Source organism: Lissotriton vulgaris, chromosome 7 (assembly GCF_964263255.1).
Source record: "Lissotriton vulgaris chromosome 7, aLisVul1.2, whole genome shotgun sequence".
Taxonomy (NCBI): domain Eukaryota; kingdom Metazoa; phylum Chordata; class Amphibia; order Caudata; family Salamandridae; genus Lissotriton; species Lissotriton vulgaris.
Genome location: NC_141695.1, coordinates 345,939,433 through 345,954,084, shown reverse-complemented (window position 1 = coordinate 345,954,084; position 14,652 = coordinate 345,939,433). Strand labels below are relative to the sequence as shown.

At 41.1% G+C, this 14,652-nt stretch overlaps 1 protein-coding gene across 1 annotated transcript in view; it reads left to right on the top strand.

Moving 5' to 3' along the window:
* The window catches only part of ALDH16A1 (aldehyde dehydrogenase 16 family member A1), a 728,744-nt gene extending 715,695 nt beyond the window's left edge, over positions 1-13,049 (top strand). The window contains exons 16-17 of the mRNA XM_086930227.1: positions 8,113-8,238; positions 11,307-13,049. Coding sequence (XP_086786353.1) covers positions 8,113-8,238; positions 11,307-11,480 — 300 coding nt within the window. The 3' untranslated portion in view covers positions 11,481-13,049. The remainder of the gene's footprint in view (positions 1-8,112; positions 8,239-11,306) is intronic.
* Positions 13,050-14,652: the final 1,603 nt, after the last annotated feature.

Genomic DNA, 14,652 nt, shown 5'->3' with positions numbered 1-14,652 from the left:
CAACCACCACCATATAGTGTACCACCAGAAATACTGGCTTTCGAACCAGCAGTGGTCAAAGAGATTGAGTCCTTAGCACCACTGAATCCCTATAAAAACCTAACTGCGGGAGAGTTTATGGCGATAAGATCACTGCAAAACAACACCGAAATAGTCATAAAGAGTGCAGATAAGGGTGGGGGTGTAGTCATCCAAGACAAAAAAGCCTATGACCTGGAGTGCAGACGCCTGTTAAACAATGAAACAAACTACATCTTGCTGAGGGAAGACCCTACTGAAAGTCTCAGATCAGAAATCATTGAATTAGTCTTTTCAGCTGAATTTGAAGGTCTGATTACAAAACAGGAAGCCGATTTCCTTACAACATCGGAAGGTAAAATTCCCTATTTCTATACCCTCCCCAAAACACACAAAGGGATTCTTCCACCCCCGGGAAGACCTATTGTCTCTGGTTTGGGTTCCCTGTTGGAACCCCTATCCAAGTACTGTGATTTCTTTTTAAGACCAATAGTGGAATCAACCAGTACTTACATCAAGGATACAAAGAGTTTATTGATGATGTTGAGTTCAATAACTATACCAGAAGGACAATGCTTCCTAGCCACATTGGACATAGAAAGCCTTTATACTTGCATTCCGCAAGATGCGACCATAGAGGTAATTGCCCACACACTTGACAACAGCTCCTGGGATTATAGTACATCTAAATCCTTTGTGGTGGAATGTGCCTCTTTGGCTCTAAAAAGGAACTTTTTCCAATATGAAGACCGGCTTTATTTACAGGCTACCGGAACTTCAATGGGGAGCACTTTCGCTCCTAGCGTAGCGGGGCTATATGTTTACAATTTTGAAAAGACACATTTTGCCACCTGAAAACCCCTTTCAAGAAAACATCGTCCTATGGCAAAGGTACATAGACGATGTGCTGTTAATTTGGAGAGGAGATGAGGCACGACTGTGCTCATTCTTCAGATGGGTCAATGAGCTGGATGTGAATTTAAAATTCACTCATGAACACAGTGACTCGACTGTAGTTTTCCTTGATGTGACCATCCAGAGGGTGGGAAATGAACTAAGAACCAAAACACACTACAAACCTACCAGCAAGAACAATTTGTTACATTATACCAGCTTCCACCCACGCCCACTCAGGGAGAATTTGCCTTTTGGGCAGTTTCTTCGAATTCGGAGAAACTGCTCAGACATACAAGACTACAAAACTCAGGCCAAGGAGCTAACAGGAAAAATGCAAATGAGGGGTTACCCCACGCAGCTCCTGACCACTAGCAACAAGAGGGCTCGAAATCAAAATCGTGACGCTCTTTTGGAGGATAAACCCCGGACAGAGAATGAGGATGTACCACTCACCTGTGTGACAACATATAACACAGCTTCGAATATGGTAGCACGCAGTATTTCAAAACACTGGAGGATATTGACATCTAATTCTTGTAATTGGGAGAAACCTTTGTTCTCCTATAAAAGGGCAAGGAGCTTAAAGGACTCCCTAGTTCACACTCGGCCCAGGAAAAGACAGGAGCCCACTCAAAGTGTCCTGAATATGTGGGGGTTACCACCTGTGACCGGCCATTACCCTTGTGGTAATTGCAGTGTCTGCCCACTTACAAGCCCTTCAAAGACTCTGAGTCTTGAACCCAACAAAGTTTGGGAACAAAGAACCCACACAAACTGTAACACTACCAATGTGGTTTATTTAATAACTTGCCCATGTGACCTGAAATATGTGGGAATGACGAAGAGGATGGTGAAACTGCGTATGTGTGAACATAGAAGCAGCATACGGTGTGGGAAAAACAACACCAAAATGACATCACACTTCCTTGAGCACAAACATTCACAGGACAGTTTTCATTGGACCATTATAGAACATCTGGCAGGGGCCAATGAACAAAGGCTGTTCGAACTGGAGCAAAGGTGGATACACCGATTGTCTACCCACCGCGTGGGATTGAATGATGAGATTCCATGGGGCAATATTTTACGGTGATTTATTCACAGTGTTCACATTGTAACATTTGAAATAATCTAGCAATAGACATGAAAGGTACCCCATTGTCTTTCACCCCAAGAGAAGTATCCATTGTTGCTAATTACACCTGAAACACTGATTCATGCATGTATATTACCCTAAGGGAAATATTCAGTGTTGTGACATATAGAAACTTTGCGCCCATTGCACATACTGCATGATTACTAAATTCTAGCCCAATGTACAAATTAACCCTCGCGTCCTAATCTCCAACTGCCCAAGGGTTAGCGGTCTAGTTTTTTAATCAGGCGGAAATGGGTTGCTAATTTCGATCTGTACCATTTCCGCATTGCGATCATCGGGTTAACGGTGGTATACATCGAATCCCAGCTGAAATATGCCGAAATTAAAGAAATAAATAACTAACGAATTTTATAAACAATTCTGTGAATACATTTCGTTAAATATCATCACGGCAATCGCTACCGGTCAGGTGGGGTGTTTACGTTCCGTTACGCGTGACATCACACGCACGCTACACGGAATCAAAATAAACGGACGAGAAACGCGGAGACATCGCGTTCCGGGCCATTGGGAGTAACCGAGTAGGTTTAGAGGCGGCGAGTCTCGCGGTCTGAAGTGAGTAACCTTTATTAAGGAATGGGTCACTCGAGGGAGTGATAACGTTTGATATTTGTACACGTTTGGCTTTTTGCATAAAGAAAGAAATCTACGCCAAACTAAATAGTTCTCTTTTGGGTTTAACAGATACTGACAGCGAGTGAAGATCTGCCTATCCTTTTGAGCCCATGTAGCGGTTCTTATAAACTAACACTGTAAGTTTGCCACATCTCCAGTTTAATGCTGAAATCTTCTTTGTACTAGATAGTAACTACTGATGGATTTTAAAACCCCCCTTGTCTGATTTCTACACTTACTGTTGGTATGAAGCACTTATAAAGTTTTTTACAAAAAAGAAAAAACCTAGGTTTGGCACAAAAGAATATATTCCTCATCAATAAGTGTAGGGAGTATAGACCTAAACCTATTGGTGCTGTGTAACAAGGTATACACCACCAACATAGTTTCCCGGGTGATTAACTGAGGGGAGAACTAATGTTCAACATATGAATAAGAGTGAGTATGTTCATACATGTTGAGTAATGGTCACACAATTTAGAAGGATATACGTAATAAGATTTGAAATGTCATTTTACTTACAGATACAACGCCTGATGAATAACAGGAGTTGGATGGATGGGTAAACCGTGAGTTATCCTGAGGAGAGTACAAATTGTTATTTAACCTCACTTTTCATTTCCTAACGGTGTGGGCAGGCCTTAGCGTGCTTGGACCCCTGTAGGATTGGTTTTTATTTTTATTTTAAATTTGGTCCTGAAGAAAGCTGAGCTGACTTAAGCTTTTATAGCAGAAACATGTTGACCAGTCACCTTTTGGTATCCCTGGACAAAAATTAAAATATCCAGTGACTACACCAATTTTAATGTGAACAACTGGCCCCTAATAAAGTATGTTGAGGCACGGTTGTGATCTTTTAAACACACACTTTTTGCACTGATCACCACTTTAACGCATACCTGCGCAGGCGTGGTAGCACACAGGAGGGGATAGTCAGCCCCCCTGTGAACAAACCCAATGATGAAGCATGTCACCTCTAGGTGAGTGAGGGTTCTTTTAGAAAATAATTAATTTTCCCCTTTTCCTTTTATATAAATTAATTGACCATTCTCTTTTAGGGTAGTTTATTCACCTTGTTTTCATTGAGAAATAGGGCTTTTTCACGGGTGTTCTTTATGGCGCTCTTTTGTTGATAACAGACGAGAAATATAGCCCGCCGGATTCATTGAGGCCTCGGGTGATTACGCTGGCTCATGAGGGTCATCTAGGCCAAACGTTAACAGCCAGAAGGCTTAAAGATAAATTTTGGTGGCCAGGAATAGAGGCCCAAGTCAAGGAGTGGATAGAGAAATGCGAACCCTGTGAGGAGTCTGAGAAGCGGTTGCGTGTTGGTCTAGACCATCCTATTTCACCTACATGTTGTGGGTGAGGTGGGTGTTTGGCAAAAGATTTGCATGGATTTCATTGGACCTTTCAAAGAATTACCTGACCGTGAGAGATTTGCTTTGGTCCTGGGGGTTTCTACTTCAGGTGGGTGGAGGTTGCGTTTATGAGAAACGTTAACACACAATCCACTATCAAAATTGTCAGTGAAGTATTTCGTAGGGAAGGTGTACCAGCATTTCTCCTTTCAGATAATGACACACAATTGACATCTAAGGAAACGAAGCAATATTTTGAGGGCATTTGTCTAAAACATTTACATACATCATTATGTAGTCCAGAGGGAAATGGCTTATGTGAAAGAGTTAATAGACTTGTAAAAGGTACGATGCAGTTGGCTGTGGTGACTAAGTCATCTGTACAACATGAGATAAAAGAAATGTTGTGGACTTACCGCACTACTGTGCATCAAGGAATGACAATCTCCTTTTGAACTTATAAGGGATAGATTAGCTGGTACCAAGTTTGTTCCCAATGCAAAAGAACAGTTGATGGACAGAATGCAGAACAATGTCATACATTCACCCCAGTACGGAGATCTAGGCCTAAATCCATCGTTTTTTTGCACTCCACACCCCCCAGTTCAGACATGGCCATATGCAAATCAGCCTTGACCTTGTGCCTCAAGGGAACAGTCCTGCCCGAACTACCAAGCCGTGTCTTTCCTGGACCGGAATCCAGAATTCTAGGACCGGTTTCTGGCTATCAGCCGCCTTCAGCCAGGATAGCTTGACCCCAGTGGTGTGGAGAGCATGGGACTCACGTCTGAGCATACCCATCCCACTCGGGGTGACAAATGCAAAACAACAGTTGATGGAGAGAATGCAGAAAGTTGGCTGTGGTGACCAAGTCATCTGTACAACATGAGATAAACGAAATGTTGTGGGCTTACCGCACTACTGTGCATCCACGAATGACAAAATCTCCTTTTGAATTTATGAGGGGTAGATTAGCTGGTACAAAGTTGGTTCCCACTTGGTTGCTTAAGCACCAGTTGGACACTTCTCCCTGGAGACTTTGCTCAGATACTCTTAAAGGTAACAGACGTGTGTGTCCAGGAGACTTGGTAAAGGTCAGACCTGGTGGTATTCAGCGTGGTTTTAACAAGGCTTTTTCGTATGGAGGCAGTTGGTGAAAATTTTGTGAAGTTACAGAATGGCCAATCGTGGAACAGAAGGGTTGCTTTGTACCAGAAGCAACGCAAACCACGATTACATCAACTGCATGCTTCTAATGATATTTCTTTTAGTGGTGGCAATGGCAAGCCAGTCCGCAAACGGAGTGTACCTGCTTATTTGAAAGATTTTGTTTGATTGCATTTCTTTTTTCTTTTTTTTTTTTTTTTCTCTCTCCTTCGTTTCATTTTCTTGTAGGGAGTGGGGTTTTATATCTTAGTGAATGTTATATTGGCTTTATTCATTTTCATTATTGTGTAACTTACATCATAGATGTTCTTAGGATATGTCTTTGTATTTATGCCTTTGTTATGTGAGTGTATCAACTTTCCTTCATCTGTTTTTGGAGGAATTGGGATGTGTAATACTGACCTATGTTGCGCACTTTGTTCTGGCTCGCGGATTGCTTGGGCTCGTGGACTTGGCATTGTGTGTGGTTTTCGAGCCCGATGTTGTGTGTGTGGCCGTTGGTGTGTGACTGATTCCTGGCTGCGCTGGTCGGGTTCGCTCCTAACTTGTCTCTTGAAATAAGCACTTTAGTTACTGCAACTACGTTGGATCCTCATTATTTATTTCAGTTACATACTTAATCTGCAAGTTATGGAGCAGATTTTCAGACAGCCTCTGGTAGTATTTATTGTTAGCTTTTTCCTGATCTCCATATCATATTTAGTGGTGTCTTGTTTTATAATGGCACCTCCTTTCCTAGCCTACCTGGTGATCGTGCGCTCTATAAATAACCAATTACATAACATTTGTCAGCCGGTTTTATTGTGATCTATTAGTTAGTTTTGCCTTTTAGACATTCGAGGGAAAATAGAGATTCTGTTTCTCCATTTTCTTAATCTATATTTACAAAGCTGTACTCAGAAGCTAGAATCTTTGCTGGCATCGTATGTGAGGGTGGGTAAAAGGTGGATGGGGGCTTGTGTTCTTAACAGTACCTCTTTGTTGTTTTTTTGAAAAAGAAATGGCAGTCTTGTTTTTTCGGAGGAATTGGTACATTTCCCACTTAAGCTGGAAGAAGTAGATCTTTCACTAATGACCAAGTCAAGGTCTCTGCTGAACGCGTTGTATTCATCAAGGATCAGAAAGTATGATAAGATGTTGAAAATAGGGGAGATATTACACTGCATGGTGGCATTGCTTGCCAGATATAATACTGGTTGTGGGATTAACTTTCTTCGACTTAGCAATGGTCTCTATCACCGTCAGTCCCTGCCCAGTCTCCTGCTTCTCCTTTAGGGTTCTCCTTCGCCTAAAGAAAATTGTAAAAGTTATTGGTTTTGTAAAATTGAGGTGTGGTTAGTCATAGGAAGCCTATGGTGCTTTTATTTGGCAGTTTTGCTTGTCATAATCAAATGAGGAATATGAAAACATGACTGATTGCTTATAGTTCCTCATAGTGCTTGTTGTGGGAGCTCTGATCCCATGTTGAGTATTGTTGCAAGTACTAAACTGCCAAAGATATTGGTAGACAATCTCTTTATTTTTTCGCACAGTGTTCACTTGTATTTTGTCTCTTTTGTGAGCATGATTAATCAACTGAAATTAATCAATGGTACGCTGGAATATTATTGAGGATGGTCTTAGCATTGCTTACTGCTTTACTCTGTGATTTTACTCTCAAGGCTCTTTGTAGAGTTCTTTAATGTCTGCTTGAGTAGTATTTATTCATAACACCATCCAAGATCTTGAAACAGTTGTTTTAGATGAAGCTAAAGGTCTTCTTAAATTTCTCATTGTATGCAAAAAAACCTGGCACTTTTTTGACGTATGCCTAAGTGTCAGCTTTTAGGTATTCACATTCTCAAGTTTGTCATGTAGTTTTGTGCGTACAGTGTGTCAAAATCTGTTTGAAGTACATAAATTTGCATTGTCAATTTGGTCCCTAGGAGGGATGGGCCACTGATTACCTAAGTAATGTATTCTTTAGAATATAGTAATGCCCCTAAAGAAATAAAAGGAGAAAAAAGGAGGATGAAATGGTTTGTAAACATCAACCCATTCACAGAGAGTGAGCTATGATAACAGCATTTTTCAATCCCCGCTGACTTCACTTCCTATTAACAAATAATTAAAGATTTAATATGCCAAGCCATTGCTGCTTCTTGCAAGTGCAGAGATTTGGCAAAGAGGGTGGGCTTCAAAACTAAGGTAGACCCTGGTTCATACAAAGGAAGCTTACCCTTGGCTAAAATTGGGCCATAGATCAGACGACTATAGAGGAGTACTGTATTGTACTGTAGAGTTTGTATATACCTTAGGTGGACTGTAAAATGCTCCTCCACCCCACTGCGGCCCCTATATACCCCACCACTACCCACTATTGCTGGCCAGCTGCAAATAGTGATACATAATATTGCCATGATGAGGAGTACTGTATATACACTGAAATGTGTAACCCTGGATTTAACTATATATTGAGATCCACAAGCAGACATCCTTTCTTACTTTCTTAAACGTTTGTGGGCCTGGTCTTTACAAGACTCCTCCTCCATGCAGAGTTCTACTTGAAACGGGATAATACCATGCAAGTTTGAGTGAAACTAGATTAATGCTGTTGATATGTTTACTGTGTATCCTCCATACATGAAAGACAGCGGGTGAAAACAAAGATAACGGCTGTCTTAGATGGGTGAAGTGAGTGGCAGGGCATTTAAGATAACAGATATTGCATTTCTAGTATTTCTTTTTTTTGGCATTGATGTACTTTACAATACTGCAATAGTTGACGTTTCTTCAGCTCAATGCAGGGCTCCTGCCATGTTTTCTAAAATGGATGCTTTATGAGAGGGTATTTCACTAACCCCTCCTTCATATATGGAGTACTGCTATAGTTCATTCTTTCTAATTACATTTTAGGTTTTCGACACCTCAGACCTTCCAGGTGGTGTTGTGAATATCCTTACTGGAGGCCGCGATCACCTGACCAAGTTTCTAGTGGAGCACCAGGATGTGCAGGCGATGTGGTACTTTGGTAGTGATCAGGTAAGCGCTACAATTTCGCATTATAATACTTGTGTTATAATGGGAAATGGGCCTTGATTGGATACACATTGTGGAGACGCACTGTCTGATTTATCACTCTAGTGTAAACGAATGGGCAATGTTACCTAATTGTAATACAGAACTCTGGGATCAACTAGGGGGAGTTAATCATCAAGGTTAGCAGATATAGGGTTAGCTTTTTAGGAAGAGTATAACTTTTATCAGATATGAAGTTAGTTGGGTAGTAAAAGTCCCATTCATATACCCAGATTTACTGTTACCATGGCAAGATATGCCCTGCCTTCTGCGGCGATCTACAGTTAGCTGGATGGGCAGAGATATCACCAGATTATGAGTTCTGAGGCTTATCAGGCCGTGGTAGAACTCGCCCTGTTATCAAGTCTGGAGCTAGCTTTTGAATGTGGGTCCATCCAGGATTATTCAATCTGGAGATATGTGCTGTAGGTCCATATAGATCTTTGGCAAGATCTGGGACAGGAGAGACCCACTATGTCAGTAGACCTGGTGATATATGGCTTGAGCTAGACTGGATGGGGCGAAGACTAACCTTGGTACCATGTCTGCAGTTAGCTTGATAGATATAGGTTCATCAGTGATTATTCACTCTGGGGTTAGGTGATTATGATTAGCCAAAGCATGTTACAAGCTCTTTTGTTATCTGTGATAGAAGATGCACAGCCTCATTAGCTCACCTTGAAGTATGTGCTTACCCTAGACTGCTCTGTAAGTGTAAGACCTGCACTCCTACGAATCTAAAGGTAATCTGAAAATTTAAACTACAACAATAACTTTATTAGGGTCGAGAGGGATTTTAAAGACCAAGCTCCAATATGTCCCATGCATACAATAAACTACAAAAAATATCAGAGGGTCTGAAAAGGAAGAAGTGAACGCCAAATATAAACTAACAAAGAACTAAAACCCCACTCCTAGTGTTTATTCTAAGTTCACCCCTACACCAAACCGAAAAAGTGGTCAGGTAAGGATTCCCATCAGTCACCACACGAAACCGCCCTTCATCATTTGGGTTTCCTTAAAGACCACCATCGAAGGTGCCACTTGTCTTTCACGGGGAGTGCCTAGATCATAAAATGGCTCTCACCCGATCAGACAGAACTACCGTGGTCTCACTTCTCACTTAAGAGGATGTTACAGTATTCAAGGGGGGGACTGATGTTGCAGTGCAAAAAATAGTGTGAAAGAATAGGAAAAAGTGTGTATTAAAATTGGTTGAGGGGGTACTGGAAATGAATTTTATTCTGGTGCTACCCACTCTACCAATGTTAAAAAGTAGTCCGTGACAACCACAACATTTTTGGATTGTCTAGATGTACTGTGAGGTCAACATGTTTCAGCAATTAGCGACACATTATGTCATTGCTTTCATCAGGACCATTTATACCGATAGCTACTGCAAACCAAGTGATAAAGTAACAAAAACTGTGCTCAAAACCATATTTAGTAAAACTGATACAGAGATCACCTGAATCCACTAGGTGTCTGCATCATTTTCTTCACCTTTCCAAGTCAGGAGAAGTTTCTAGGAATGGTGAAAACATGGGAATTAGAATAGATATTCTGTCAGTGAATAAAGCGTTCACACACTTATAATGGTATGCTAGGTCCAAACTCGATAATCCTAGTCATGAGTGTTAGAAACAAATACACCTACTGCAACCTAATATTGCATATTGGTATCTCATCAATGGATAAATTGAAAATGCTTAAAAAAGGTTTTAGTTCTTTGTTAGTTTATATTTGGCGTTCACCTCTTCCTTTTCAGACCCTCTGATATTTTTTATAATCTGAAAATTTAAACAAAGATAATACAGTCAAGGGGGAACCCTGCTGAGGGTTGTACCCACAACCCAAAAACGTAAAACTGCACTGACTAGGCCTAGAGACGACTAGGCCTGCAGGGGGCTCAACCCAATGTCCCTACGGTTTCTGTTGAAGTGTATCAATTTCAAATCCTTTTCATAAATAAGATTCCTAAAGTTATCACGATACTCAATAATTTGATCAAAATGGTTTAGTGTAATTTTTTCAAAACCATTCTATTGAAAAAACTTTTTGAACAGTCATCAAACCAATTTTTCATTGAAATATTGAAACATGTAAATTTATAAGTAACAAACAATAATTTTCACAAAAGTAAAAAAAAAAAAAGAAAACAACCCAATGCATTTCGGGTTCCGTGGAACCCTTCTTCAGGGGTACAAAGTAATTATACAATTTCTATATTCTTCTTTTCTTTTCTTTTAGTTCCATGATGGGGCACTACAAAGTAAATGTATTTGTATTAATATTGCTTCTCTTTTACTGTACATGAGTTTGAATAGGATTAGCACATTAGTGGTAGAATGTGAAGAAAAGTGATAGAATGTGAGTGAAAGCTCTAACGGAACGCCATAACATCAATAGACTGAACTGAGATGATCCCACGTGATCGTGTGTAACTCGCGACGTGGCATAATGGTGGTTTGCTCTCACCCAAACATTTTGAACCGCAGTGCATAAATTAAAACCCCAGAAGAGTGCTTCAAAACACGACCTCATGTAACAAAGCCCATATTTCTCCATCTTACCCGTTGGATTTCTGTAAAAGACGTGTATCAGCTGAAACGACAACATCTCCGTTTACTCCTTGTACTTTAATGAAGTCAAACTCACACAGTGCGGCGGATTGCCTAAATAAAAATAGTTTGTGCCCCATTCTTTAGAATAGTCACTAACTTGCACTTCCGTTGTTCAAATGTGCTCCATGAAACTCGGTGACCTGAAATAAACACAATCATACCCTAGACTGAACATGATTAGTTATACCACCCACGAGTAGCTTGGAAGGGGAAGGTTTGCCTGCATAATGAAATATCAGGTATTTGCAAGGCAGATAGAAAATTGTTCTTTGTGGTAGGATGAGGTGATGATAGTGAATGCTTTAATAAAGTAAGAAAGAAGAGGGTTATTAATTGGTGGTTGTTCCAAAATTCCAATGGTTTATTTTCTTTGATAGAACTGAAATCTCCTTTTTCACCCATTTTCAGGGCTCCAAGTTTGTGGAGTGGTCTTCGGCAGAGAATGTGAAGCGCACTTGGGTGAACTATGGGACCCAGCGAAACTGGGCGGACCCAGAGCAGGGCGCTGGGGAGGAGTTTCTGTACCATGCTACCCAGTGTAAGAACATCTGGATCCCTATGGGAGAGATTTTCGCCAATTGAGAGCTGAACCATGGACAATAGCCTCGACCTTGTTAGTCTTTCTGCCTCCTTTTACTGTATGGGATTTTTCTAGCTTCACATCCCACGGCCTAGGTGAGAGCACAGTCTCCATGTTGTCTTAGTGCTTGACCACTGCCAAATGATCCAGTAGTGGAAATTGCATTCCCTTTGCATCTCTAGTTAGTTGACACAGTCTACCCACTGCAGTGAATCAAGATTAAATCTAAAGTTGCAGAATGTATTCAAACCCTGTGGTTGCTGGTTCTAGTAGTGACACAGTGGGTTTGGCATTTCAGTCTTTCTGAGACTTTTCCATTGGTAGGTAACAGTTTGCTATAAAAATTAATCATGTTTGCTATTTTGAAAACAAGATGCTAACAATCGTCTCAGTTTCCGGTCATTCTGAATGCATTGCGGTTACCTCGTCCATGCAAATGTGCTTTTCCCATCACTTGTATGGCCCACAAATTAAAGAGCACCTGGAAATGATCTTTGATTCTACAGCAACTCGTGGGTTCGTGAAATTGCGGTTTAATTCTCTCCATTTGAGATGTTCTTCAACAGTTACTGTTTACAATCTATTTTCACACCTTATGTACCCCTCTGAAGTTGAGGTGGAGGATGCTGTGTTTGGTTTTCTGGCCTTTGGATTTTTTATGGTGATGCAAACTGTGCTCCACTGCTCTGCGAGGAGGCGAGGGTCTGGGATTCCCTAACCAAAGCTTGCTAATTCATAGATGATACAGAACTGGACAAGCTGATCTCCCAGCCTTGAAGCAAAATATCTAGGATGCTTTTCCAAGACCTCACTGGGTAATAAAACGAAGTGTTCTGTCTGCTTGAGGGGCCAGAGTGATGTCTGTGGCCTTTGTTCCATTCGTGAATCCTTCATGGATGGGGGGGGGGGGCTCTATTATGGATTCAATGCCCAACACATGACTTCAGAAGTGACATTCAGTCGTTCTGTATATAGTACTACCGGAGAAGAACCAGCAAGTCTGGATTCTGAACACTGACTTTCAACAGGGCAGTCTGTGATCCTCCTTACTCTGGTGTGTTCCCTCTCCTCCCTCCTGAAGCCCTATGCTCCTGCTTAATTACTTTCACCACAATTCCCACTGGACCTGGTCCTCACTTACAGCCATTTGTACTGTGAAATGCCTCTCATTACTGTTTTTCTGTGCACTTTGTTATTTCTTCTTGTGCCGGTTTACATTCCCTCCTGTGATCATTGGCACTTTATCCCCATATACCTACCCCTATCCCCCAGGGTCCTCCCAAACTCATTTCTGCGTCTGTGGGTGCTTCTCGTTGTGCAGGTGGCGGTGCTTCACTAAACACTGGACCCACACTTAGCCTGTAACCTGCCTGTACTACCCTCTTAGGTGCCATACTGAAAGGCCTTGTGGTGTTTTTTCATCAGAAACCATTCCAAGTGCAACCACCTAGACCACCTCGAAAAAATACTGTCAAATTATGTCAAATAAGGCCTTGTATCGCAGAGTATTTCGCAAAGGCCCTAAACCTCACCGTAAATGTTTGCAATAAACTTGCACTTTGCTTCTTTTATTTCATGTCGTCTAATGCTGTTTTGCTACCTATATGGATTTTTGACCTTTCCGAATCTGCATCAAGGCGTGGCCTTCTTCCCAGAGAGTGTACGTTAAAAAGGTCTTCTTGTATTTCAGGCACATTATTAATGAAATTGTATTTCGGAGACGTTTAGAAGTTGTATGTTGGAGACGTTTAGGTGACCTGTTTTGTGCTCCAGACGGGGTAGGTTAGTTAGGGCCAACTTTATGGACATTCCAGGTGCGTACAGCAAGTGCGTGTCCTACTACTCCTCTTCTGCTATGCAGCCTACTAATGGTAGGGGTCCCATTTAAATCAGGCCACTGGAATTATGCAGCAGGGTTGGATCCAATTATGTGGCAGGGTTGACTAAATTATGCTGCAAGAAAAGTAGATTAAGCAACGTGATGCATTTCATTGCAATACATTTTGTGATAGTATTGCCTAATAATTGTGCCTTTTCTACACACGTTAACACCGCCTAGAAAGAGGTTTCACCTCATTAATACCATCGTAACACCCAAACACAGCAATAAGCAACTAAGAGGTGACCAGGCAATCTTTGTGTAGGGTCTTCGAAGACACAGGAACATGTGTTGCAACAATTGTAGTAACGTTTGATCCGTTTGAGCTAGAAACTTTTTTTCCTACAATTTGGAGATTATGCTGCAGATGATTATATGGCAAAGCCATAGTTATGGATAATGGGGCTGCAGAATCACATAATTCCAGTGGCCCACAATATTGGAGAGAAAACATTCCATACTCCACCTCCTTCACTATGCTTTTCCCTACCTACTTAGGCACAGATTGAGTGATGTCTGTGGCCAGTGGCGGTTGTGAATTGCTGTGGTGGTTTAATGAATGGGACAGGTGGATCCTAAATCATGCCCAGCGAGAAGTACTACTGGGTCACAGAAATTATATGCAGCAGTTTTACACGAAGTACGAAGCAAAGAGGAAAACTAAGCAGCAAGGAAACTGGACAGATGGAATTTAAAGAAAGTTTGTTTTCACATACTCTGGCATTGTTAAGCAGCTGTCTTGCCATTTTTATCTAGCTATTTGTATATGTTAACAATCACTGATACACAAAGCATAGCAATGATATGCAACGTACAGAAAATAAAGAAAATTACACATTCTTAAGTTCCTATTTATAATTGTATTCACTGACCGTGATTTTGAATTGCTAGGAGGCGCAGGCATGCCGTTTTTGAAACCCTCTATGTTCTACAATACTATACCGAGTTGAAATCTAGCCGCCATGTGCACAAATCTTGTACTAAAGACCATACATGTCTCTCTTATTTTATACGTCCCAGTTATTTTATAAAACCTTCCTTCAGTTCGAGAATTACTCGCTTTTCACCTGTTTACATTAAGATTATTTATGAATAGAGAAACTAAATATTTTAATGACGAAGAAAGACTAATCCTTCCCAGCCATTTCAGTGTGCAGGTTTTCATGTTTCCTGCTGCAAACAAAGCCCTTCTCACCAGGGGCTGGGGATTTCCTCAAAAAGTTTCACATTCCTGAATGCAAATCAACAGCTTGAAAGGTGACCCGTTAATCATTTACAGCGTCTTTTTTGTTTAC